The sequence below is a fragment of the Cavia porcellus genome, unplaced genomic scaffold, assembly GCF_034190915.1.
Source record: "Cavia porcellus strain 051 isolate PalLab524CR breed Dunkin Hartley unplaced genomic scaffold, mCavPor4.1 scaffold_18, whole genome shotgun sequence".
In the NCBI taxonomy this organism is placed as follows: Eukaryota; Metazoa; Chordata; class Mammalia; order Rodentia; family Caviidae; genus Cavia; species Cavia porcellus.
The window spans coordinates 46,445,200-46,471,853 of record NW_026947501.1 but is presented as its reverse complement, the minus strand read 5'-3'; the positions used below and the strand labels follow the sequence as shown (position 1 = coordinate 46,471,853).

General features: G+C 56.5%; 1 protein-coding gene across 3 annotated transcripts in view; it reads left to right on the top strand.

Annotated features, from left to right (window-relative positions):
• The window catches only part of Nck2 (NCK adaptor protein 2), a 95,200-nt gene extending 71,446 nt beyond the window's left edge, over positions 1–23,754 (top strand). For all 3 annotated transcript variants that reach the window (XM_063229737.1, XM_003471607.4, XM_005004477.3), the window contains 2 exons: positions 11,827–12,539; positions 22,667–23,754. In XM_063229737.1, the coding sequence (XP_063085807.1) occupies positions 11,827–12,539; positions 22,667–22,861 (908 nt within the window). In that variant the 3' untranslated portion in view covers positions 22,862–23,754. The remainder of the gene's footprint in view (positions 1–11,826; positions 12,540–22,666) is intronic.
• The last annotated feature ends 2,900 nt before the right edge of the window (positions 23,755–26,654 follow it).

The window sequence follows — 26,654 nt, the reverse complement described above, 5'->3', positions numbered from 1 at the left end:
GCCACTCAGGGGGCGGGGCGGCCATCTGTCCAGGTGTCTGCAATTGTCTGAATGTCAGCTTTAAAGGCTGTGGGAGAGATAAGAGCCCGAGATGGGGGCGCCCAGCCCCTCCTCTACTCAAGAACCTCACACCCGTGTCCTCTCCTTGCCCGACGATGTGATAGGACCCCGATGGAGTGGCTGCTTCTGAGTGTCCACAGCTCCCCCTGCCTGTGCCCTTCCACCAGCTATTTCTCCCTCACAAGACCCACTCAGCTGGCCTGCGGGCCCAGAGGAGACTGGTGTTTCCCGCTCTGAAATGGACAGCCAATGGTTAAGCTGGCAGTGGGGTGCCTGACCTGTGGTGTCAGGGGCACCCAGGCTGCTTGGGCCACGAGTAGGAGCTCCAGGCAGGCACCACCTTGTGTGGCTCTCCCTGTGAGCCTCACTGCTTCCCTGGTGTCTCCGTCCACTCTCTGCCACTGTGTTGAAATCCCTGAGGCTGGGTCACTTTATAAAGAAGAAAGGCTTAGTTTGGCTTAGTCGTGGGCCAGAGTAATGAGGCTGCATCTCGTCGTGGCAGGGTCCGGCTGCCAGAGACTGAGCCTGTATGCATGGGTGTGCACATGTGTGTGTACTGGTCTCTCTGCTTGTGAAGCTGCCGGCATTCAGTGCCAGGGTCTTGTCCTGTTGCCTGTCTAATCCTGATCCTGGCGCAGAGGTCCCTGTGTGCTGCAGTAGGGCTGCGCTTCTGCCCTCCCAGTGCCTGGTCATGGGGTCACATCTGCAACATGGATCCTTGCAGGGTCCCCCTCCGACCTCCAGAAACCCCGGCTATGGTGTCAGGGTAGGGAGCTGCCACCTTGAGGCTCACATGGGGACGACACATCGGTGGGTGTTTACAGCTGCTCCTGTCCTGTGTGAGGACGTCACTCATGTGGCGGATTCTGCCCTGCTGTCTGTCTGTCTGTCTCTGTCACTCACAGGGCTGTGGACGCCCGTGTTGCTGCGTTTGTGCCAGGTTCTCGCACAGGATTTGCTTCATTTGGGAAGGGGGAGGGGTGCGCCTCTTGTATCTGCAGCTTCTGGGTCTGCATCTGCTGGCAGTGTCCTCGAGGGGCAGGTGGGGCTACTCCACACCTGGGCCCGGTGACACTTGGGGCTTTGCATGTCGCATGGCTGGAAATGTGCTTCCTTTGTCTGTTTTTTTTTTCTTTGCAGAAGCCCTCACTTGAAAGAGACACTCTTGTCTTCTGCTTCTGGCTCTTAATTAACTGTGTGCAGAGAGATGAGGGCGTCCTGAACATAAATACACTGAGAGTATTTTTCCCAACCTCAGCCTCTCACCAAAGTACCTTCATGTTAGCAGTGCTAAACATTGTTGGCTTAGTTTTTATTCCTTTGTCCTCATTCTTTCTTTTTCAAAAAAATCTTTGAGACTCTCAGGATTCTGGTAGACTGGTGGCAAGGCCAGCCCTCTGGGCCACCTCAAAATTCCTCTGATGACTTGTTTTCCTTCTGTGTCTGAGAAGGGGAATGACAGGGCTGTCTGGTGACCCAATGGTGCTTGCCCCCCACATGCTGACGTTTCCTGACAAGTGACCAGTGCAAGTCGCCCAGGCCCTGAGGGTTACACGGAGCCCACCAGCTGGTCCTCGGCCCGGGCCAGGCCACTGCTGTCCCTGACACAGGCCACCCAGATCTCCTGGAGCAGAGCGCCCCTCCCGGCGCCTCAAGTCAGCCAGCTCCATGTTCGGAGAACACAGATCGTTGGTGCTTCCTTAAGTAGAATCGGGGTTTCCATGTGTCCTTCACCTCCTCACCTCAGCGGCCTGGCGCATGTGCAGCCTGTCCCGGGGAAGGCTCCGCCTCTGCTCAGGTGGGACCCCAGCTCCTCGGCAGCACGGTCCCAAGCCGAGGGTACCGCATAGCCAGGGATAAGGCCATGCTGGGCAACCTGTGCTGCTGTGCCTGTCTTACTGGGGCAGCTGCTCATCACAGCCCGGAGCCTGGGGACTCCGAGCCCTGTCATCGGTGAGAAGCGGCCTCCGGTTTTAATCTCCGACTTTGATGTGTGTATTGGGCTCACCTGAGGCTTGCTGTTTGTTAGACAGAGGGGTCTTGTTTTCCTGTGAGAGCTTCATTGTCCTCTTTGAAGTCCTGTCCTGCTGCAGGGAGGCACCTCTACTGCAGTGACCGGGAGGACAGACTTCTCCCTGCAGCCTGGCAGGAAGTCGAGGTGCTGCGCACTCTTCTCCTTCCTACAGGACTGAAAGCAGAGCACCCCTGGCTTTCTTCTCCCTCTCATCCGTAGGGCATCTAGAAAGGCCGGCGGCTTGTACTGCAGTCATGCAGGGAGCAGAGATGGCCTCACTGGTTATGGTGTGAAAAGCCCGGCTGCTGCCGACTCGGGTCTGTGGCCGCTCTCCACAGCAGCTAGCCGGCTGGCATCGACCCCATGTGTGTCTCGCTTCGGAAAGCACGAGCTCAGTCTTCACACACACACACACACACACACATGGTGCCCACAGCTCCATCCACTTCTGCTCTCAGCCGCACTCACGACAAAGAGTTGGCAGCGAACTTCATTTTGTCCCAGTGGCATTTTGTTAGGGCTGCCAGGGCAAGCTGGACCCCAGGAGACGCCCTGCCTCCTGTGCAGGCCAGGACGGTTTCCCTGTTTATGACTGAGCCGAGCAGTGGTTTGCCAGTTTACAGGGAAGCAGCCGCACTGCAGGCCCTCTTACTAACTCCTGGTCAAGAGGCCCTGAGCGCCTTCCTGCAGATAGCATGGTACAGGTCAAGAGCTGCTTCTGCTGGCCTGGCAGAGGCCACTTGACCCTAAAGGACTCTGAGCTCAGCAAGCATCGTTCCAGGCTGCCTGTTGGCCTTGGCCTCGAGGCCACTCGGCGCTGGGCTTGCCTTCTAAAGCCTACGGGCCATGTTGTGGTTGTCTTGGGGAATCCTCAGGTGTGAGTTTCCTCTGCTTCTGCTGAGTGTCCACTCAGGGCATCCTGTGGGGGAGGGGTGCCCTGGGCCCCTTTGCTGCACCATGGAAGTATCAATGGGGGTATCCAGGAGCCCCAAAGAAGGATCATGGCCAGATGGCCAAGTGGATCCAGCTGGGGCAGCCCCCAGAGAGGATATTATCTGTCAAAGGTTTCTCTCAATCTACTAAAGGGTGGCTTAAGGGGTGGGGTTCCCAGAGAGGCAGGGTCCACTCAGAGCTTCACAGCAGCCTCTCTCGAGGGAGCAGGTCTTGGGCCCAGCACTGCCTGGGCACCGGGGCTCTGAGCTTCTCTCTGCAGCGGCTGAGCTGTAGTTTCAGCAGCTCCTCTCAGGAAAGATTCACATAGCTGCGTAGTAGGAAGCCCAGACTTGAGGGGTCCAGAGACCTGGCCTTGCCGTTATAGCTGTTTTTTGTTGGGGAGGAAAGGGGGAGGTGCAGGTGAACCCCAGTTCCTGCCTCTGCTCAGCACAGCAGGAGGCTGCAAGTGTTTTGTAGGCTCCACACAGGTGGGTCTCAGACCCAGCCTCAGGGACAGGGGACCACTCGGAGGTGGTGCTGTCCCTGGAGGTCAACCATGGTATGCAGAGCCCCTTGTAGCCTGGTGAGTGGTGAGCGGGACAGGGCTTGGTACTGCCAGGGTTTGGGCAGGGAAGCCAGGAGCCAGGGCCGTGTCCAGGCTGAGGGTGGGCAGTGATGGCAGTGGTCTGGGTTGGCACTCCTGTGTCACTCATTTCCTGTCCCTGCCACCTACAGCCACTCCTTGCTGACAGGCACGCAGGCCATGCTGGAGGGCGTCACATTTTCCCTCCGTTTCTGCTGAGTGTCCACTCAGGGGAACCTCCAGGTTAGGTCCCCGGGGCTCCTTTGCTGCACTGTGGAGGTCAGGGAGCCCTAAAGAAGGGCTGTAGGTAGGTGACTGAGAGGGTCCAGCAGGTGGGGACCCCACAAGCAGGCAGGGGCCAGGAGCAGATGGTGTAGAACACCTTCAGCCACTTTACCATGCATCTCCAGGGAGAGGTCGGGCCCCCACACCTCTCCTTAGAGGGAAGAAACCACTGGGTTCACATTTTGGTGACCCCTTTATCAAGTCTGACTTTAGAGTTTGAGGGACCAACAAGTGAGTTCCTCATTTGTGTAAGAAACACCTGCCTGGCGTTGTTCTCTGTTTGGTCTGTGGCTTCTGTGTGCGCTGGGTAAGCGCTCAGCATGGAGCCACAGTCATCTCTAGCACTCTGTGTCAGTTTTGTCCTTTATTTTGCAGTCCTGGGATGGAACCCAGGGCCTTCATGATGAGCAGCACCTGCAGCCTTGTGTGATGGGTTTTCAGAGAGGGTCTCACTAATGCTTCCAACCTGCCTCCTCTCTCACTGGCAGCATCTGGCCGGGTACACATTTCCGGGGTCCAGGTGTCTACTCTCAGTCACTGTGAGATCCTGTGTGCTTTCTTTGCCCCACAAAGTTTTCTGCAAACAGATATTCCTTGGAGTTTAACCTCTGCAGTGCCAGGGCATTCTTAAAGCTATTAATCACTTGCTCCTAGACTTAGAGACAGGCACAGGTTTTAAAAGTGGAATTCGTGGGCAAGTAGAAGGTAGCACTGGTGGGGAAGGAGATGTGCTGACCTGTCTTCAGTCTGGGTACTTCCTGGCTCTTGGATAGTCTGTGGGTCCTCAGGGGTCTGTCTGTCCTACACCTCGTGCAGGAGGAGGAGTGGAGCTTGTCAGGCATTTGCCTTAGGAGTCCTGGGTTCTTCTGTGTAGAATATTCTTCAGGAACTGGAAGACTCCTGCCAGTCATCACGCACATCACGGAAATGTGCTTCTAAACTGAGTCGCTGCAGTGAATGGACAGTCACTTCATCAGCAAACAGTAGAGCTCAGACTTCCTCTTTAAAAAGTCTGAACCTAACATCAGAGAAAAATCAAGCCAGATATAGTTCCGCCCACCTGTGATTCCAGCACTAGGAGAGGCTGAGACAGGAGGAGTGCAAATTCAGTCCCAGCCACAACTTAGTTATTTAGAAAAAAAACACGTCTCGATTTTATTTTAAAAGTTCAGCTTCCCCAGCAGATGATTCGCGTCTCCTCACCATGTGCACAGAGGGACACTGGGTTCTCGATGTTACTGACCGTACCTGGGATTCACTTCTGCTCTGCACAAATGGTCTGCCCTTATGTAAGCGTGAATTTAACAGAACACACCCTCGTGGTTTAGAATTCACTGTGCCTGTCTCTCCCAGGGCCCGATGGACGTGGCTGTCATGTGTGCTGCCTGAACACTTTGGAAACTCTGACGGTGGCTGCGTGCCAGCCCCCAGAATAAATCCCACTTGTTTCTGTATGTCTCATGCCTCTGAGTGCTCAGAACCCAAAATGTAAAACAACTCACAGCTCATTAATGGGAGGGTAATTAGCAAATAGAGACAGGCTGTTTTGCAAAGATTACCAGGGGCACAAAGGCAGGAGAGCCTTGGGAGGTCGAGGAGGGGGTCGCACCTGAGCAGAGCAGCGGAGCAGGGGAACGCTGATCCTCAGGGGACCTGAAGGCTGTGTCTGCTGGGCCCTAGGCTGAGCAACTGGGCCTTGATGACGAAGGATGGACTCTGGGTCCAGGACACTGACACTGGTATCCACAGCTCACACCAAAGGAAGGTCGCCTCAAGGTGACTGTGCTGAGCTGAGTGTGTGAGGCTCCTTTATGTCACAGTTCCCAAGGGCTCAGGCTGCGCTCCCGCAGGATTGGGTGCTGGGAGTCATCTGTGATGACGGCCAGGCCCGCAGGACCAGCGCTGCTCTTTCTACGGCCAGAACACCGAACTGCAGAGGGGCTGGGGCAGCCCGGGATTTAGGGTTAGTCCTAGAACCTGAAGCATGACTAGTCCTAGAACCTGAAGCATGACTGATTCCCTTTCCTGGGACCCGCATGTGGATGTGGCTTCCCAGCTCCCTCTGCTTCACTTCCTAAGAGTGCCCCTTCCTCACTCAGTCACCCCAGCCTCGAACAGAGGACCAGGAATTGCAGTACCTGGGATGCGCATGAGCGCTTCTTAGGGCTCCAGATTGCATTTCCACACCACCCCACACCCCTGAGGCTCTGGACACCTGCCTGAAAGGTTCCTTGCTATCCCTGGGTTGGTGCCTGTGCCTAGGAGCAGGTGAGGGGCTGGGAGGGCCCTTGTGGTGACTTGGCCCTGACTCCTGGGGCCGCCTCCCCTGCCCCACCCCTGCAGAGGCAGGTGGCCAGGGCCCCTGTGGGCAGTGCAGTGGAAGGGTGGGTTCCACACATCGACCTGTGTTGTCTTGGTATCTCCTGTGTCCAGTGTCCCTCTGAGCTACCCCTGCTTCTGTATTCCCAGATCTGCGACCCCTCCCATGAAGCCAGTGACAAAATCTGGCCTTGTGGTGCCCAGAAGGCCTCCCCCTTCCCATGGAAGTCACATGGCACATCTTCTAGGAATGAGCAGTTACACTTGCTGCTTCCTGTGTGCTGCTTGGTAAATCCTGGAGGGGCCCTGGAAGTCACAAGCCTTGGACTTCTGCACGTGGGGCAGCAGTGCCAGGAGCCCTTGGCAAGCACTGTCTCCATACGCCATGGGGTTTGGGGCCCAGGCACCATCGAGATCCCTTCCCGAGCAGAACAGGCAAGAAGCACCCAGGGGGCGTCTCCTCCTGCCTGTCCAGCGCTGCGGTGGGGAGGGGAGAGCTGGCTGCTGCCTCTGTGCCTGCCCCTCCTTGTCACTGCTCTGTCCATAGCCCAGCGGTTTGGGATCCAACCCCAGCTGTAAAGATAGCACCACTGGCCCTGGGTGCTCACTGGAGGGCCAGTGCTTTGCTTTCTGAGGCTGCCAGGCCTTTGTCACAGCCCCTGAGTATCACCAGTGCCCACAGCTGGTCGAGGGAGATGCTGTAGGATTCCTGGGGTCGGGAACTGGTGGGCTGGAGGTGGGCTGAGAAATCAGCCCGAGGGAGGCTGTCCTGGGTCTTGCCAGCCACATGGTCCGCACAGCGTTTGCCTGTCCTGTGCAAGGTGAAATTGACACTTCCTGTCTGCACAGTGTCTCATACTCAGGGTGCTCAAGCCCCCAGACTGGGTGTATCTGGTGAGAGGTACTGAATATGTCTCTTTCATTAACAATTGTAATGAAAAGCATTTTCACTGGCATCTGTGTTACCATTTGGCTTTCATACTGGTGAGAGATCCTTGGCTTCCAAGCTACTTGTGTTTCAGGCTGGTGTGTTCGTGTCACTTGCCTCTCAGAGGGAATGGGCTTCCTCACCAGTGGGGATGAGAATTTGGGCTCGGAGTCCCAGGCACAGGACCAGGGCCTCAAGTGATGTTGGCTCAGGCGGCTCCCAGGCCCCCAGCTCCATGCCTGGGCCGCTCCAGCACATCTGCCACTAGAGGAGGGACCTAAGCGTGACTCAGTGCGTGGTGGCAGCATCCACCCAGCCTGTGCCTTTGGTCCTGGCCCTCCCAGGCACTGCCACTGTCCCCTCCTAGGGCTCCATGTCCCTGGACTGGGGAACTTGTATGGCCCTCTGTGGTGCCTTTCACGATGGGGTGCATGAACCAGACATAGCACAGGTCTTTAGTACCGGCAGTCACACATGGGGAGGCAGCGGGCAGGACAGGGGTAGCCGACAGGGTGGCAGTTCTTTCAGGCCCATCTCAGCTCCATGGAGCTAAAGAAAAACCAGTGGACGTGGGAAGCTGGCTCTGCTCCTGCTGTGGGCTCCGCTTGTCTACCTGTCTGTCTGTCTCTTAGCTTCTTCCTGCCCAGCTGTCTCCTCATTCCTCATGTGAGCTTTGCAGGTCCTAGTGCCTCTGGCATCCCCCAGCCCAGCCTCCAAGGGACAGTGTTCCTGCCACTGCAGCTTGGCCCAGGGTGTGCTCAGCCCACTCAGGGTGAGCCCAGGTATCCTTTTGCCCAGCGAGTATAGGGAGCTCCGGGGGGACCTCGAGGAGATGAGATAAAGTGCACTGGCCAGATCACAACCTCAGAGAGCACTGTGTTCATTTTCCAAGGTCACCTGATCCCGAATCCTTAGGCTTAGTCAATCTGAGCTTCATCTTTTACATAAGCTAGTGTTTTAATGATTCGTCTTTGCAGGTGGACCCTGTCTGCCTCACTGGAAGCTGATCTTACTGAAAAGCTAGGTGCACACCCAGCTGACCCAGCGTGGCCTGAAAGCCTCAGATATTACGTTCTTCCCCTTCATGACAGTGCACTCGGTCTCTGACCTCCCACACATCTGGCTAGATGGGTGTAAAGGCTTTTATTGTTTTTAGTTGACTTCAGTACTGGAGGCCCCATAATCCTGAGTGGTAGTTTAGCATAAATAGTAGCATTTTAAGGATGAGGAAGTTTTCTGGCTGAATCAAGTTTATGTTATGGATCTGATAGTATCAAAAAAATGGAATGATTTTGTGATAGAGTTCTAAAACTTAGCATGCTGGCTAAGCAAATTGGCTTGGGTGGATTGTGAAACTGTCAGATTTGACGTTTCATCTTAAATCTCCAGAGCTCCAGTTGGAAGATGACAGCCGGAGCATGTTTTAAAGGCGTCTGTTATAACATTGCTTCGTCTCAAGAGGAGTGTATCAAAGATTTTGACTTTAAAATTGCTAACATTAATAATGTATGACATAGCCCAGCTTTTATTAGCACTCATCTTTAATGTATGTAATTTTATTCAGGAAGGTTTAACTGTGCTTATTATCATCAGTAAGAGTGTAACTCGGGATCAGGGATCTAATAGCCTCATGCCAAAAACCGTCCCCAAAGCGGGAAAAGTGTGGCTCGTCGTTAAACCCAGCTCAGCCATGTGCTGCATACAGCCTGCCATCTGTCTGCTCCAGAACCGGTGTGTGTTGTTTTATGGAGGCTTCTCACTTCATGGCTGGTCTTTCATGTGACAGCAGCAAACTGACACCCTCAAAGACCTTGGCCGCATCCCCTGAGGCTGCACACTGGGGCCACCTGTGTGGCTCTTGGCTCAGAAGGGCAGCGTCTGGGCTGTCAGCCTGGCTGCTGCCCGGCCAGGGACAGCCAGATGGGTGCTCTTCAGAGACTGTCACAACCTCTCCCAGAGCCCTGAGCAGAGCTCAGCATTGCTGCTGCCAGGGGCCATGGGGAGGAAGCCCAGGGTCACTGGACTTTCAGGTCCCTGGGCAGCACATGCAGAGACCCCAGGGGTCTGAAAACCCTGCCGGGACACTGTGGTCAACCTCTGGGTCCTGCCTGATCCCCATGATGGAACCCCAGTCCCTTGCAGTGGCTCAAGAAGGTGATGCCCTGGGTCCTGAGACCCCTGAGCCTTCAGGGATGGAGGCTGTACACCCTTGAACAGAGGCCCAGGAGACCCCTTCCCTACCCACCATGGGGACTTGACGAGCAGCTGCTGGCTGAGAGCCAGGGCCCAGGACTGCCAGCCTCCAGCTGGAAGGACCAGCGCTGCCCGCAGGACTCCTTCAGGAGCTCCATGGCCAGCACACAGGACGGGATCCACGCAGTAACGTTTCCAAGTGTTCCCTCCTGGCATCTTTGACTTCCTAAAAGCTGTGCTTCCTGGTCCTGGCCGAGTGGACATAGCACTGACCTGCAGAATGTTTTGTCACCTGGCTGGTGGCTTCAGGCTGCCTGATTCCTAGCAGAAGTTCAGAGTCCCTTATATGACCTGGCCATGGTGGCCCATGTCTGTCACCCCCGGGCTCTGTGAGGCTAAGGCAGGAAAACTGGGCTGCAAGTTCAACCCTAGGTTGGGCAATGTAGCAACTTAATAAAAGCTCAGCTCAGCCTTTGGGGGGGGGGGGCTGGGGCTGGGATTGGGGCTCAGTGCCAAGGCCTAGGGCTCCGTCCTCAGTGCCACAGAGCAGTAACAGTAGTGAAGGCTCCCGTGCCTGCACTGTGGGAGCCAGAAGTGTCGGGGTCTCAGGTTGACCCTGGATGTGGCACACTCACATGCTTGGGGTTCAGATTCTGGAGCTGGACTCCAGCTCTGCACACAAAACCCTGGAAGTGCAGGAAGACAGCAGCACAGAGCGCCTGGGATCTACCCAAGACTTGAGGTGCCAAGGTCCGGTGTGTGACTGTGGCCTCGTAGGCTGTGAAGTGTCTTCAGACGGGGGAGCGTTTCAGGTTTCGGCTTTGTCCACCTATGCTGTCGGCCCAGAATTAGACACCGCTGTAGGGGTCTTGCTGTGGTTATGGCTGCTTTGCTTTTGATCCCTCATGGGAGGCTGAGCTGTGGGAGTTAGCATTTCCTGTTTTCATACAGAGCGAGGTCACTCTGTGCAAGTTTCCAGTTTTTAACCTGTGAAATCTTGGCTTGCCTCGAGCGGGTCCAATCTGCAGTCGGCGATGAGGCAGTGGAAGCTGCTGCTTGATGAATCGGTGCTGGGGGGACTCTGGCTCACCTTGGCTCACCCCACACACACCACACTGGGCCCACATCCCAGCTGCGGACCTCAGGCCTGGCTATGTGACTTACTCAAGTGAGGATCACCAGCCCTCGCCTCCCTGCCTGTGTGGCCAGGCAGTGGATGCCAAGTAGGTTGGAAGGACCAGCTGTTTCCCTCCAGTTTGAGTAGTACAAGGAGAGAAGGGCAAGGTATCTGGCATCTTTGGTGTCCTTTTGGAGGGAGAAGGACACCTGCAGAACCTCCACATTGCCTGGGCAGATACCATGGGCACAAAAGTGGCCAGCCCCAGTGAGGGCTGGAAGCCAGAGCCAGGACCTCCAGGACTGCCCACATCACTTCCCAGGAATGTACCCAAGTCCCTGGATCATCAGCACCACGTTAACATGTGCTAAGGGCTTCCCACCCCATCCCACTGTAGCCCGTGGGTGGCGGTGACCCCAGCGGGACACACTGGCTCATGTTTCCAGTCAATTGGGGCAGGTTTGTCAGCTCTTTGAGAACCAGAGGCAGAAAGGAGGGTCTGGGCTTCTGTGCAGGGAGCCTGGGCCCAGGGGGAGGTGGAACAGGATGGAGGGCAGGGGCCCTGCTGCTGCTGCTGCTGCAGTGGAGATGAGACCTCTCCGAGCTCTGCGGTCTCAACCTGCCCACCTTCTACCCAGAGCAGTGGCGCAGAGTACCTGAATGCCTTTCTCCACAGGGTATTTGAATTTTAAAAATCAAAGTAGAAGACATTGCCACGAATCCCATCCAAGCGTTCCCCATGCCTTGGGTGTGCTCTTCCCCATGCCTTGGGTCCTCTCGTGGGCTGCAGCAGCTCTGGGGTCCTCTTTCCTGAGTGTCTTTAGTTGCACCATCCTGGCTGCTGCCTTAAAGTCTTGAACGGATTAAAAAGTCCCTCCATGGTTATTTTGACTTTGGAAGAGCCGTAAGCTGCCCAGGGCAGATCCAGGAGTGAGGCCGGGAGGAAGGCATCCTGTTCCGCAGAGCCTGCCTTGCTTCTGGGCAGCACCGGCACAGTGTCCCCTGAGTCTCTCATCATACCTGGTAGAGGCACGCTGGAGGGCTCCAGCACTTCGTGGAGTGGCAAGAAGACAGGATGAGTATGTTCCAAGGGGAGGAGTCACAGCCCTGGGCTTCCTCTGAAATAAATTTTTAAACCTTCAGACTTGCTCACCACATGCCTGACACTCCTGTCCCAGGACCCCAGGTCTCTCTGATGTGGGCAGTGCTTCCCTTCCTGCCCAGGGTCTTGAACCTTTGGGTCGCAATGACCTGCATCCTGAGTGAGGGAGAGGTCCGCAGGCCTCACCCTGAGTAACTTTGCCGCTGCCCCAGGCCACCTTTGGGCGGCCTTTGTCCCAGCCCGTGTGTCCCCGCCCAGTGCTGCCCACACTGAGCCCACTTTCTCCCCACAGGCCTCGGCAGGACTCGCAGGAAGCCCAGCGCGCGGGATGCGTCCCCAACCCCCAGCACGGAGGCTGAGTTCCCGGCCAATGGTGCAGCCGACCGCATCTATGACCTCAGCATCCCGGCCTTTGTCAAGTTTGCCTACGTGGCCGAGCGTGAGGACGAGCTGTCCCTGGTGAAGGGCTCCCGTGTGACCGTCATGGAGAAGTGCAGTGATGGCTGGTGGCGGGGCAGCTTCAATGGGCAGGTGGGCTGGTTCCCGTCCAACTACGTGCTGGAGGAGGTGGACGCCATGGCCGCCGAGCCCCCTGGGATGCCCGGGCCACGCAGGGCCCCTGGCCTGAGCCTGGCACGGGGCACCCTGCACGTGGTGCAGACGCTGTACCCATTCAGCTCAGCCACAGAGGAGGAGCTCAACTTTGACAAGGGCGAGACCATGGAGGTCATCGAGAAGCCCGAGAATGACCCTGAGTGGTGGAAGTGCAAAAACTCGCGGGGCCAGGTGGGCCTGGTGCCCAAGAACTATGTGGTGGTGCTGAGCGACGGGCCGGCCCCACATCCCGCCCCTGCCCTGCAGCCCGGCTTCATGGGTCCCTCGGCCAGCGGGCGCTTCGCGGGCCGCGAGTGGTACTATGGCAGCGTGACACGCCACCAGGCTGAGTGCGCGCTCAACGAGCGGGGTGTGGAAGGCGACTTCCTGGTCAGAGACAGCGAGTCCTCGGTAAGTGCAGCCGGCTGCACACCGTGGCCCCATCGTCCGGGGGTGGGGATCTGTGGCAGAAAGAGTTTGGGAACAGTCCCCATGTCACCATTGCCTGAGTCAGGTTGACTGTCACATGCGGCTTTGCTGCTGGGTTATTCGTCCTGAGCCCTGCTGCTCCCTCCCGAGACGGAGGCACAATACAACCGTCAGCCCACCCCTGAGGGCTGGGTTTCCCCATGGCCGCAGCTTGGGCGCCCAGGCCCTGTTGCAGGGCAACTCCTAGGGATGCCCCTGGCCAGGTGGTAGGTAGGACATCTGGGGCTGGCACTAAGTCGATTGGGTATGACCTGGAGCAGGTTTGTGACTCCATGTGCGTCTGCACTGGGGGTCACAAGCTCCTGTCCCTGTTGCCCCTACTTTCCTGGGGACAACAGGGCAGGTTGAGTGTTCTAGAGCCCCATGCAGGTCCTTGAGGCCCTGGGCTTCATAGCTCCTGGCATCCTCTTCTCCAGGCTGGGCAAGGCCTGCACTTTCCTGCTTGCACAGGCTGTGTGTGAGGGCCCAGCCTCAAGGGGTGACCCATCCAGTCCTAAGGTGGTTTCTGCTGCCTGCTCCATGTGTGCCACAGGGACAGTTGGTGGTCCCCAGAGCTGTCCGCTCTGCAGTGAAACCCCATGCTAGAGGTGTAGGCCCAGGGTCCAATGACAGTGTTGCTAGCGGCCCTGCTTTCCCCGCCCAAAGGTGGAATGCAGGATTCGGGCCCTGTGACAGGGAGGAGGCACTCAGGCGGGCAGAGGGGGCTGGGCCCATCCCCACCATTGTTGGTGATGAGTGAACCCTCTCTGCCATCAGGGCCAGTGCACCTGGAGATGCCTCAGTTGGGTGCTGGGAGGTGGTGGCTTCTGAAGTCAGAACACCAAGGCTGCTCATGGATCATGGCTGGCAGGATATCTGCAGAGTGGCTGTCACGTGGCAATAGCCAATGGGGAGCTGGGGACCAAGCTGCTTCTCCCATGTGGCACAGACAAAAGGTGCCCAGTGTAGAGAGGCTGCCCATGCAGACAGGAAGCTGGGAGGACCTGGGAGGTGCGGTGCCTGCAGGGGCCCTAGGGAGGGTACACGGGAGCAGTGTCACCTCTGCATGGGGCCCCTGCGGGTGCCGGTCACTGTCCAGCCAGGGACTAGCTGGATGGGACCTCTTGGATGGCAGGGGACCCGTGTACCTATCGCGGTTCCAACTCAGTTTGCACTGGCCACACCGCTCCATCTGCCTTGCGTTGTTAAGTGTGCTTCCGCTGAGTGGCGGCTTTGCCAGTCACTTACAATTTTAACTGTTTTCATGGGTCCTTTAGGTCCTTTACGTTCTGTTTTAACTTAGGAGCCAAAGGGGGGGGGTGACTGCACACCCAGATGGAACACAGGACTGGGGCTGCGCCTCCCTGGGGCTCCCAGGTCCTGTGCAGCACAGGAGCTTGCTCGGTGGCCCCCTAGGGTCCACTCTGGGTGACCCTTCCTCCTGGCTCGAGTGTCAGTGCCTTTCGAGCCTGCAGGGCTGCTGCCCTGTGCTCCATTCCACTGTGGCAGAGCAGGCTGGTGTGCTGGGTCCTAACCAGGCTACTCGCTCCCCAGCGGCCTCCTGACACACAGGGACACATCCCTGGCTTGGTGCTTTCCTGGGCTTCCGCTGCCCCCACCACATCTCTTTCCTGCTCATTTGGGATCTCTTGGGTCTCAGCCTGGCTTTCACAGCTATCACCTGGCCACTGAGAGCCCTCAGTTCATGATCTGTCACAGTCTCTGTGGACACAGGAGGGGTGCCTTTGTACCATTTGCTTGGTGGCCTGGGACCCGGGGCTCCCTGAAAGGAAGACTCACAGGCAGCCCAACTCTGAGCCTGTGCCCCAGGTCAGGGTCGTACCTTCAAGGTGTGAGTCACTTAGAAGCATCCCAGTGACTGAGACAGGACTGAGCCAGACTCTTTTTCCCAGTAAGGCCCTGGCCTTCACACTGGACTACGTCCCTTGTTTATTTTTTATTCTGAGACGAGCAAAGTCCTTAATCTGCCCAGGTTCCATGCTGGAAGTGGAGGCTGTACCACCTCATCTGGCTGATATATTTTGCTGTTTTTCTCCTTTGAAGAATAGACACAGGCCCATCCCTAGGTGCTTGCAGGTCTGGCCTTTGGAGGGGACCAACCACCCTGCTCGAAGTGTCTGTAGGATACCCGCTGGGCTCCTCGGCAGGGGACAGACTGGCTCCCTGGTTTGGTCCTTCTCCCTGCCTTGTCCTCTCCTATGTCATCTCCAGTTGTCATTTCTCCTCTTCAGCCAAAGGGGCCGGTGCTGTGTCTTGTCCACCTTCCGAGTCTTGCTCTCACCCCTGCAGCTGGGTGTCAGCCCTGCCCTGCCTGGGAGTTGGGAGCCTGCCTGCCTCTGTACTCACCAGGCCATGCATGCGCATCCACCTGGCCCAGGGCTGCTCAGAGACCCAGCCTGTAGGTAACTTCATTTCTGTCTGGCTGTGCCAGATGCCACCACTTTGCTTTCTCAGGTCGTGGCCTAGCAGGAGCCAAATGCAGGCTGACAGGGACTGCTGGCTGGTGTCCACTGGGTCCTGGGGGTCATTTCCTCCTGAGACTTCAGCTCGCAGAGAGGTCTCGGTTTCCCTCCTGTGTGCACAGACTGCAGCGTCATAGAGCACCTGCTGTGAGCAGGGCAAAGCGGCCCTGCTAAGGGAATTTAATGGAGTGCGTATTGGCCTCACAAAGGCCGATGTCTGCTCTGTTCCTCTTTTTATGTTGAATCTGTTGATATTTCCTGGCCAGGAAATAAAAGAATTAGAAGAGGTCATTGGGAGACTTTTTTAATTATAAAATTTCTTATGAAAATCTCTTAAGTGCATTTTCATCCGTCCTCCTTTGTAGCTGGCGTTTCATGCTGCAGGTCTCCCAATTCCCTTGAGCCTTGTTAAGTCAGGTTTGGGGGATCCCCCCATCAGCAGCGTTCTGGTCTGGTCCTCAGAATTTGCATTGGCAGCACCTTCCTTTGGCGCATGGTGGCTTATTATGCATCCATAATGGTTTTGTGCATTTTATAGCAGTTATTAAAACACTGTTTCTGCACAGTACGGCACCCCAGGAGCTATGAAAAATGCTTAAAGATGAAAATCCCAGCCCTGCCCTGAAGTTTAATTGTATGTAGAAATATTTGCTTCTGTCACCTTGAATTCGTGTCTTTCTGCTAACTTTCTTACTCTTGAGTTTGAGCGTAAACTGGCAGCTGTGCTATGGGCTGTCACTTCACAAGGCCCAGGGGAGCAGAGCCAGCAGCAGCCGAGCTCCCTGGGGACCCACAGCGCCCACGTCCCGTAGTCCCCGGAAGAGGACAAGCAGGTCGTGGTGCACTGTCTTCCATTTCTGTGTGTTGTGCCTGGTATCAAGTGACAGCGTGCGGCCCAGCCTCATGTCAGGCCCCTGACTGTAGGTCGGGAGGCCCCTGAGGCCAGACACTGTGGCCTCTTCTGGCTATCATTGTGCTCAGCGCCTGTGTCTCAGTAGCACCGGCTTCTCTTTTCCCAACTGCAGTGAGCGGCTGTGGGCCACGCTGCCATCTGGGAGGAGGATGCCCCTGGTCTACTCAGAGCCACTCCTCACATGCAGCTGGGTATGCAGAAGATGTATCCTTTCCTGGAGGCCAGGATGCGCCAGCCACTGACCTCCCTGGCCTCCGTAGGTCCGTGTCTGTGGGACCAGCGGAGTCTGTGATGTCCAGGCAGGGCAGCCAGCCTCTTGTGATGCTGAGTGCACTGAAGGACCAAGAGCTCAGCCTCTACCACCTTCTGTAGGAGAGAAAACAGGCATCAGCCCGCACCCTGCCTCGGGCCCCAGGGCTGTAAAACCTGGAGCTTTCCCAGCCACAGCAGGACATCACGGCAGGTACTGTACCCTGGCCTCATGGGCCTGGGTCACAGTCACAGCGCAGGGCCGTGACAGCACCCAAATGCCAGCCTCCTGGCTGTGTTTCTAAGGTACACACGGGACTCAGGACCCGGCACCCATTGAGTTCTGTGTTTGGATTTGGGTCCCGTCCCCAGGATGCCTCACTACGGTGCACACATCTTCCAGAACCTGAGGTTCCCACGTTTCCCAGGGAGGACTCTGGCCCAAGAATCGCTTGCACTTTTGCCTCTTTTCGGAGGGAGTGTGGCAGACAGAAAGCAGAACGGAGCACGAGTTGTGGCCTGAAACTCACCCCACTTCCTGGTGGAACTGGCTAGGAGCTGCTCCTGGGTGCAACACTGGGCTTGTCACTGTCACCATCGCTTCATCCTCACTTTCACAGCGCAGATGGCCCGGCCAGCGCCCTACATGCAGGCACCAGTGTGTGTCCCTGCTCACCTGCCACACTGTGGTCCCCCACCCACCCTGACCCCAGCAGACCCTTCCCTCCCCGCCCACCCTGATACTTAGCCACAAGATCGTGCTCCCCTGGCCAGGCCACATGAGACCTCTAGCGTGTCCTCGCCACCACCACCATGGGCGAGAGAAGTGTTCATTGTCTCTGTCCAACTGGACCCAAAGAATGACTTCCCAAGCTAGGAAGAAAACACATCCAGGTCATCCAGCCTTCACAGTGTTCTGACATATTTTCCCTAGGCTCCCCCAGCTCACCAGCTGGGGGAAAGATGTCTGTGGAGCTCCTGTAAAACTGATAGCACACACCAGAAATGTTTTCTTCTGGAATATTTAGAGGCGCAAAATTGAAGACAGTCCTCAGTCAAGTGAAACCCCATCGCTTGAGTCTTAAGAGCCACCTGTGCAGCTGATATGTGTGTGCCTGTAGAGACCTCAAGGGTCCTGCTTGTGTCCCCCTCAGTGGTGGTGGCGCTGCAGGGGCTCCTAGTGGCTGTTGGCCTGCAGAGGAGGCAGAGTCAGTCTTCTCCCAGCCACCTGACTAAGATGGCTCAGTTGAGCAGTGGGGTGGATGAGGAAGTGCCACTGGCCCCTCCCATCTGTGTGTTTAAAAACAGCAGCAATGCAGAGGGGCAGGAGCTGCAGCCGGGCACACCCTGCTGGGCGGTATCCCCTGCATGGATGGGCCTGCAGGACGGGTGGATTTCTCAGAGGCTCAGGGAGGACGTAGGGCCACCCCACCTTCACGTCACCCTCATAGGGAAGTGTGCCTGTGGCCTGCTGGCATCGAGAAGCATGTTCCTCTCACAGGCTCGTCAGGCTCGGCTCCCTGGGTGGGCACTACCCTGGCAGCACAGAACTGCACCAGCATCTGTGGAAACAGCTCCTTCACCGTTTGCAGGGAATTCACAAGAAGTGTTTCCATTTTGGCCTCAGCATGGGATCAGAAAGCACCTGCCCTCCAGAGGGGCCCTCTGAAGGACTGTTGTCCCCAGATACAAAACTACCACGATCAGTGCCAGACAGCACTGCTGGAGTTGTTTTGTTTGCTTGGTGGCACTGGGGATTGAACCCAGGATCTTGCACTGAGCTCTGTCCCCAGACCTTTTTTCACTTTATTTCAAGGCAGAGTCTCACCAAGTTGCCCAAGCTGCACTAGAGGCTGGGATCCTCTTGCCTCATCTTTAGAGTGCTGGGATGCTGGTCGCACCTCGCCAGGCCGGGCAGCACACGGCACTGTTTCTAAACAGCGGAGCAGAAGCTTCATAGAGAAGCCCTAGTGCTCCTGCCTTACCCAGCGCAGCTGCGGTGCCAGGGAGTCCAGGTTGCTGCAGCTCTGCCTATGTCCCCGTCCCAGAGAGCGTGAGCTGGTGGTGACAGACAAGCGCTCCTCACGCCACCGTGGAGCCCTCCCAAGCCTAAGGGGGCCACTTGCATCTAGGGCAGTCAGGACCTATTGCCTACACCATCCCACCAGAATCCACGACACTTGCAGAGCAGCACAAACCCGTGAGACGCTGTCACATGACATGTGGCGCCTCACTGAGTTCAGTGAGCAGGTTTCCAGTGCCAGGGAACCCTCATCACAGCCTTCCTGCTCTGCCCTCTCCCCTAGAGACCCCATCCTGCTCCACCCCTGTGAATGCAGCTCTGCGAGGTCTTTGAGTGAGCAGCCCGGGCAAGAGTGTCCTTTGGTGACTGTTCAGCTTGTTTGCATCACATCCACAGGGTCCAGTCCTGTATAGGAAGTGTCTCCTATCCCCCCTTCAAGGTTGCCCAGCAGTCCAGCCTTTGACACTGTCACTTCTCTGTGCTTTCACCATTGGTGGACGTGTGGGTGCTTCCACCTTGACTGTCCAGAACAGTGCTGCCGTGGACATGGGCACACAGATGCCTCAAGGCCCCGTTCATTTCCTTTGCTTATCTGCCCAGCATTGGGATGGCTGGACCAAGCCCTAATTCTGTGTTGATTTTTCTGAGGAACCGTCGCATTGGCTTTGGTTCCCGGCCTCCCTGCTGGGGCTCACTGTATCAGTGGGTGTCGTGTCTGGATCGTGCCAGCTGGGGTCTGCTCTATATGAAGGGTGGGGACCACATGCTCTGCAGTGCATCCCCATGGGCAGTGCCGGCCCAGCCAGGAAGGTGGCCGTGGTCTCATTGTGGGGCCACTTGGCCAATAAATCACATCGGCATCTTTCCTAGAGGCTCCAGGACAGCCAGCGTTCCAGACGAGCGTGTCTGGGTCTCAGTCTGCATCCTCAGGATTCCCTGCAGGATGCTTAGTGATGGGCAAGGCTGGGACGCAGAGCCTGGCCTGCTCCCCTCGACTCAGCAGGTAGGGGTGGCTGGTGCACATGAGGCACCGAGGTCCAAAATGTGAAAGACTGAAAGGCTGGGAGTGCTGGTGTGGGGCAGTCACTGGTGGAAAGTTCACGCCCAGGCCACTGTCCCTGTACACAATCATTTCAAATGTTGTATAAAGTTATAGCCACAGGTTGTATACATATATATGAGATCTCAGGCCTGAAATAACTCTGGTCCCCAGCACCTTGCTGAAGGATACTCAGCCCTAGCACCTAACAGTGTGCGCAAGGGTGGTCTCATTCCTTTTCAGGTTTCCTGAGGGAAGTCTGCTGCCTGTAAACTAAGAACACCGAGACAGTCGGTGCTCCTGCATGGCTTGGCTTGTTCTGCACCCTTACCTTTAAGGTTTCTGCTCAGAGCCCATGAAATTAAAAACCACCCTTCCTGCCCCCGGGCTGACTGCTGCTGTACCCATAAGCATGCAGCGCAGTGCTGATTTCAGGGTCTCAAACTGAGGGCAGATCTCCACGTGGGGAGAGTCATTTGCTATCTTCAGGGTGAATTAATATCAGGTATTTATCACCACCCACTGCTGCTCTGCCTCCCCCCAACACCAGGCTGCCTCAGCTGGGTTCATTCAAGCATCCCTCGAGCCAGCACCAGCCACCTACACAGGGTCAGCCCCTCCTGAACTGAGGCCCACCCAGCACAGGGCAGACTCCCTCCATGCTAGTGGCACAGAACCCGAAAGTGAAATAAAACTTCAGAAATTCAGAGCTTGTCGGGAGAGGGTCGACGGCTGTGGCTTGTGTAGACCGCTGCATACAGCATGTGTGACTGGCCTGTGTCCCTCCTGGTCCCCCAGGACAGAAACACAGGCACAGGACAGTGACCGGATGCCCAGCCCCGCTTTAGGGAAGTACTGCTGGGCAGTACCTGAGTCCTTCACTTCCATTCAGAGCCACACACAGTGAGTCCCACAGCCAAAGCTGAAGCTGGCCCGTCCATCCCGTGCGCCCTGTGAAGTGGGCAGTACCTGAGTCCTTCACTCCCATTCAGAGCCACACACAGTGAGTCCCACAGCCAAAGCTGGAGCTGGCCCGTCCATCCCGTGTACCCTTGCAGGTGGTCACCACGTGAAGCTGCGGCCCCCAGCGCACCAGGCTGCACTGTTCACTCCGCAGTGGCCCCAACTGCCAGCTTTCCTTTTCTCGGTTTCAGTTACGCAGTCTGAAAATACTGAGTGGACACTCCAGGACTCGGCAGTTCCACGGTTTTCCGTGGCTCCCTGCTCCAAGTGGTCTGATAAAGTCCCCTGTTGTCCCCCTGTGATTCTCCCAGTAGCTGCCCAGGTTGTCACGTGGTCAGGTCACCTGCTTGTGTCCAGGTCATTCGTATTTCACTTAGAAATGGTCCAGGAAGGCAGAGGCCGTGATGCAGGCCATTCTGAACTGCCCAGCAGGTGCAGTGCCTCCTCCGAGCAAGGTGGCAAGGGCAGGTGCTCAGTACTCTTGAGAGAGGGGTCCACACACACATGGCTTTCCCTACAGTGTGCAACAGAGTTGTTCTTGTAAAGGCATCATCCTCCTCTGTCCGTTTCTGCCTAGTTTGTGGATTATGTTTTCTGTCGTGTGTGGCTGCAGAGGAAAAGCCCCTGTGCAGGGCTGGTGTCCAGGCGCCGAGCTTTTCGGGCATCGTGGCATCTGGAAGGTTGCCCTGTGGTGCAGGCTGCTGTGCCTTGCACATGGCCTCGATCCCAGGCCCCCGTGAGCGACGGCCACACTCTGGCTCCCGCCCACTCCTCCTCAGTGCTGGGCTCTATAGCCCAACGCCCCTCCTGAAGTCTCTTCCTGAGCTCCGAGGCAATTCTGGGCACTCAGCCCTGGCCCTGCATCCCGGGATGTGTGCACAGGAATGATCACGATGACACTGCACGCGCCGTCCCTTCCTGTGGGCAGCTGTGGCCTGTGTGGTGGGAGGCACCCAGACCCGGCCCTCAATTGCTGTTCTCACATTGCGGACTTGTGCCCCTTCTATGGTGCTGAGGACTCCGGGGGGATGTGGAGGAGGGTGAGCAGTTGGGTCCCCAAAGGCCAACCAGCCCAGGGTCTCCCAAGGTGCTGCCTACGCTGGGGTGCTGGCTCCCCCAGGCCAGGGCTGGAGAGGTTTTTGAAGGGTGCTGCACCCCTGAAGCCTGAGGGCACGACCGGCTGAGAAGGACAGGGAGACCTAGTGTCCAGCAGCTGGAAGGGGACCACAGCTGTGGGGGCCACTCAGCCTCTCCTGCAGTGACCCGAGGCAGCTCCTGCTCCGTCCTTTCCGGGCTATACACACCTCACCTCCACTCAGCTTCAGCCACTGAGCCTCCGGGCCCTGCCCAACTCTGTCACCATGTGTACACATCCACATATGCACACATGCACACACACGCATGCACACCCACACATACACTCATATATACAAGCACATGCTCGTATTTGCATACATGTGCTCCTACACACATATGCACAGCCGCTTACACATAAACACCCAGATACATATATGCACCTATATATATTACATGCCATCACTGATGAATGCACACACATGCACAAGCGTGTACACATTCACATATCCATACACGTAGCCTGTGTCTACATACACATATACTCACAGACACACAGTCACACATGCACATTCACACATGCACTTACATTCCCACACATACCCGCTTGCACCCTCCATATGTGCATGCGCACACAGACTCCTCCTCCTCTTCGCCAGGAGCCGCACCTCCCTGCATGGACCCCAGCAGCTTGCAGCCTCCCCAGACTGGCCCCCGGTGCGATGCCTGTGCCCTGGCGTGTCTGGACCGGGCAGCCTAGTGTGCAGCTGGTCACCAGGAGATGACCACTGTGTGCAGAGATATTTTTACACAGAGCATGCTTCGCTCAATGTCCCTCCTGCGTGGTTTTCAGTAATTGGCATGAAAGCCAGGTTAATAAAAATAATGGCGTATTTCTCAGATGCCCTCATATAAAGGCAGATACTGACAGCATTGGCATGATCAAATCTCCTCAGTAACGGGGCTTAGTCATGCTGCAGGTTCCTCCAGAACCATATGGATTCTGCTGTAAACGCACCCAAAGTTCTTTGGTGTTAAAAGAGCTTAGAACATGGAGGTGTTTGACAGTTTCATTCCTGGTGGAAGTCGCAGGAAGTAGGATAAGGAGCTGCTGGCATGTGCAGAGCACGCAAGCGTTTGGGGACAGAGCTCCAACTAGGGGGTGCCTGCTGTGTTAGGCGACTCTCCCAGGACCGCCTTTGTCGCCATCCTGAGGCTGTGGCGGCTCCAGGTCACCCTGAGGCTCAGGTGCTGCCAGTGACCCGTGCTGCACCCACAGCCCCACCTGCCGGTGCCGGTCCTGACCTCCTTGTGCTTCTTCCACAGCCCAGCGACTTCTCCGTGTCCCTCAAAGCATCAGGGAAGAACAAGCACTTCAAGGTGCAGCTGGTGGACAACGTCTACTGCATCGGGCAGCGGCGCTTCCGCAGCATGGACGAGCTGGTGGAGCACTACAAGAAGGCGCCCATCTTCACCAGCGAGCATGGCGAGAAGCTCTACCTCGTCCGGGCCCTGCAGTGACAGTGGCAGCGGCGCCCCCAGCTCCAGGCCCCCATGGCCACCTCGCCTGCTGCCCAGCTGGCAATACAGTCTGTCTTTCTGTCCAGCTTGGGTAGCTCCCGCCGGTGACCCCAGACCTCCCAGCCTCAGCTGAGCACTGCGCCAGGGCCAGGTGTCCGCCCTGATGTCAGGCAGTGGGGAGCCAGGGGGCTGCACACACCTGGACGGTGCTGCCCCAAGCTGCAGCCTCCATCCAGGGGCGGCAGATGCCCGGGCCCAGTCCCCGCAGCCACCCCTGCCCGGCTCTGCGGCAGGGAATGCGGGGTGAGAGCAATACTGGAACCCGGCAAGGCGTCCGGGCACTGCCAGTGCCTTCGCAGCCGCGCATGCGGCGAACCCGTGACCGGAAGGAGCTGTTGGCCACTGACCCCAGTTGGACCGTCACACAGTGCTTTCTCCTCTGCCCTTTGGCTTGTTTGAATTTCACAATTATGTATTTAATTCTCAAAGTAATACGTATCTGTAGCCGTTTGTTGACACTAATAGATGATTAAGGAAGAGAGTGATCTTTGGGAAGGAGAGCTATCCATACTTTATACACACACGCGCACTGTATGCGTACACGTACGTGGTATGTGTATGTGTATGTATAATACGTGTATGTTATATATATATTATTTGCTTTACAGGGAAATTTTTTCAGGGTTTACAAAAGAATATGTGATGGTAGGAAGAGACACACAGAATGTTTATTAAGAAATCGCATTTTCCTTTTTCTCTACATCTGAACCTCTTTATAGTTGAAATACACAGTCTTGGGGTGGCACATTCCTACTATTGAAGTAGGTGTCTTGAGAACCCCTAAACTTGCATACCCAGTTTTTTGGATATTGTAATAAAAAAAAGTACTACAAGGACCGCGTGTGTGTGTTGGTGGGGAGCAGGGCCCCAGTGGGGAGTGAGGAGTGACGGCCCCAGAGAACGCCCCGGGCACCCGTGTCACCCCTGTACTTTTCCCACTACTTCCAGTCTCCAAAGCTGGTGAAACTCCAGGAGAACCCAGGAAGTCGAGCTTGACCAGGCTCTACTCCTTGGAGCTTGTGGTTTAGAAGGAATCTACCTCCTGAGCTGTCATTAGCTGGGGTTTGTGCTCGGTGGGCCCTCCGTGGTGACCCCGGTTTTGCTGGCATGTCTGTGTCCCCAGAGCTGAGACAGCTCCTGCCACATTGAGAGCTCGTGCTGCTCCCCACGGCCCTGGCATGGCTCTGCTGTCATCCACTCTCAGGGAAGACACTGAAGCCAGGGCACAGGGCCACTCCTTGGGACACCAGGGCTTGGCCCTGGGCTCCACCCCAGGGCTCAGCCCCACACAGTCAAGCCTGGAAGGAGTTCAAGAGGCATGGTCAGCACCAGTTCAAGCCCAGCGTGGGCAACGTGGCATCTTAGTGAAATCCTGTCTCAAAAAATCAGGTACAGGGATGCAGTTCTGTGCAAGGGCCCTCGGTTTAAGCCCCAGTACACAGAAATCGCTGAGAGTCTGTACTTCCGGAGTTGTCTTTTTTGCCCCTTTTGATGAAGTCAGGTGTCTGGTACCCGGGGTTGGTGAGACACTGAGGTGCTCAAGGCAGATGGTAACCTGAGAGGCACTGTCCGTCTTCCCTTGAAGCCCAGGTCCCATGGACATGAGGGCCCAGGCAAGCGCAGCGCTGCATGCTGGGCACCCTCCATGATGGCATCATGTGCACAGGTACAGCAAGGGTGGTGACTTTGCAGTCCAAGGGGCTTCTCGAAGGCTTGCAGTTCTGTTTCTAGTCTCACCCCAGACTAGCTGGAGAGCCCACTGCTGCCCAGGCCAGGTTAGTATGAGTGTTTCTCCACCAGGGAGCCAGCACCCTGAGATGTCCTGGCACTGCCTACTCTGTCACATGCTCCAGGCCTGATGTCCTGTGTCACCAGGGGACCAGTGCCATGGCTCAAGCCACTGTGGACAGGGCCTCTAGAACCATGAGCCAGAGTCAACCTTTCCTGTGTTTAAACGTCTTGTCTCTGGCATTTCATCACAGCAGCAGAAAGCTAATCCAGGGTTTGTTCGGGGAACCCAGTTCATAGGTGGCCATTTCAGCCCCAGGACCCTCAGGATGCTAGTGCTGTCCTGAGATGGTCACAGGCCCCTCTGCAGCATGGGAGTCAGAGTCACACACAGGGAAGCCCAGCTGGTCCTTCTAAGCCTGTGACTTTACAGGAGCAGCCTCACTTCTCTGCATGTGAAGTCATGTGAACAAGACGGCCCTGTTGTCCATCCTTGGAAGTCACAGAGCAGTGACCCTGGGGCACCCTGGCAAGGTCTAAGACCCGAGCCCTGTGCAACCTCACCTCCTTACTTGGTGTCGCCAACAATTCCCATCCCTAAAATGATCTGCCTTGGGGCGGGGAGGAGGGGGCCACCCACAGCCTGTGCCTGCCAGCACAATGGTCACTGGTACTGGGCCAGGGGAGCTGACCTGTCCAGAGCACTGGGTCCTCGAAGCATTTGGGGCCCATGGAGGCTGCTGTGTTGCTCAGACTCTGGGCTGTGGCTTCAGCAATTAGAGAGCCAGCACCTTCCTGTGAGGTCCTTCGGCCACTCAGGCCCCCATGTGGAGGGAGCACCCATCAATCTGCAGGTGCCACTGAGCTGCACCCCGTCTGCATCTGTGACAAGCTCCCAGGAGACTCCAGTGTTGGTAGGTTGGACGGCTTTAGGATCATGCTTGCCTCCTTGAAGTCTTGAGAGAAAGTGTACTCATCACCTTCCCGTTGCTGGGCAAAACCTCTGCTGTCCACAGTGTAAAGGAGGAGAGGTTTATTCTGGTTCATGGTTTCTGAGGGTTCAGTTTGTGATCAGCTGGCTCCAACACAGGAACCGCATGGTGGTATGGCGGAAGGGCATGGGGAAGGGAAGCGAATCACCCCATGGTCTCAGGGAAGCAGAAAGAGGAGAAGCAGAGAAAAAAGGCCCTTCCAGATCACATACCAGTGATCACCTCAACCAGGCCCACCTACAGCACATTCAGTCACGGTGCAGCACCTTCCTGATCCAATCACCTTCACTTTTGGGGACATTTTAGATCTAAACCATAAGAACCCATTCCCTCCACACAGCTCTAGTAATACACAGGTGGAGGAAGGTGTTTGACCGGGATACCTAGACTGGCTGGGACCAGGCCCTGCACAGGCGGAGGCCACTACTGCCGCTAGACTACAGTCCCAGTCCCCATGGGCCCGTCCTGCCCTGTTGGAGTTTCTGCAGGTTGGCCGTGAGCCATCAGAGCTCCCTGGAATGGCTCCTGGGTTGCATCTGGGAACTGTATTATTGATGGCCAGTGGCTCCTGGGGACAGATGAGCCTGGGCCTGGTGGCTGTCCCAGAAGCTGGTCTCCCAACTGCTTTTAAAAATGCATGACCTTGTCCCCAAAGGGCAGGCAATTGGCCAAGTCCTTGTCTTGGGTGATCAGGAACCAGAGTACCAGGATCTGTCCACAAACTGCCACTGACGGGGAGGACACAAGACCTTTGAAGGAGCCCCAGGGCTGAATGTCAGTGGCCACCCCATGTGACTCCCATGAGGTCCAGACCCTTGCCTAATGACCCAGTCCATTGGTGCAGAGCTGTGTGACATATCAAGCCCTTAAAGATGACCTTGAAATAGCTAAACCTGTAGACATTGACAACGTGAAGGGCTCAGAACGTGTGTTGCTTGTTAAGTGCACTTAATGCAAGGGAAACCTGTGGGTTAATGAGCTAACCTGTTATCTGTGTGAAGCTGCCAATGCCT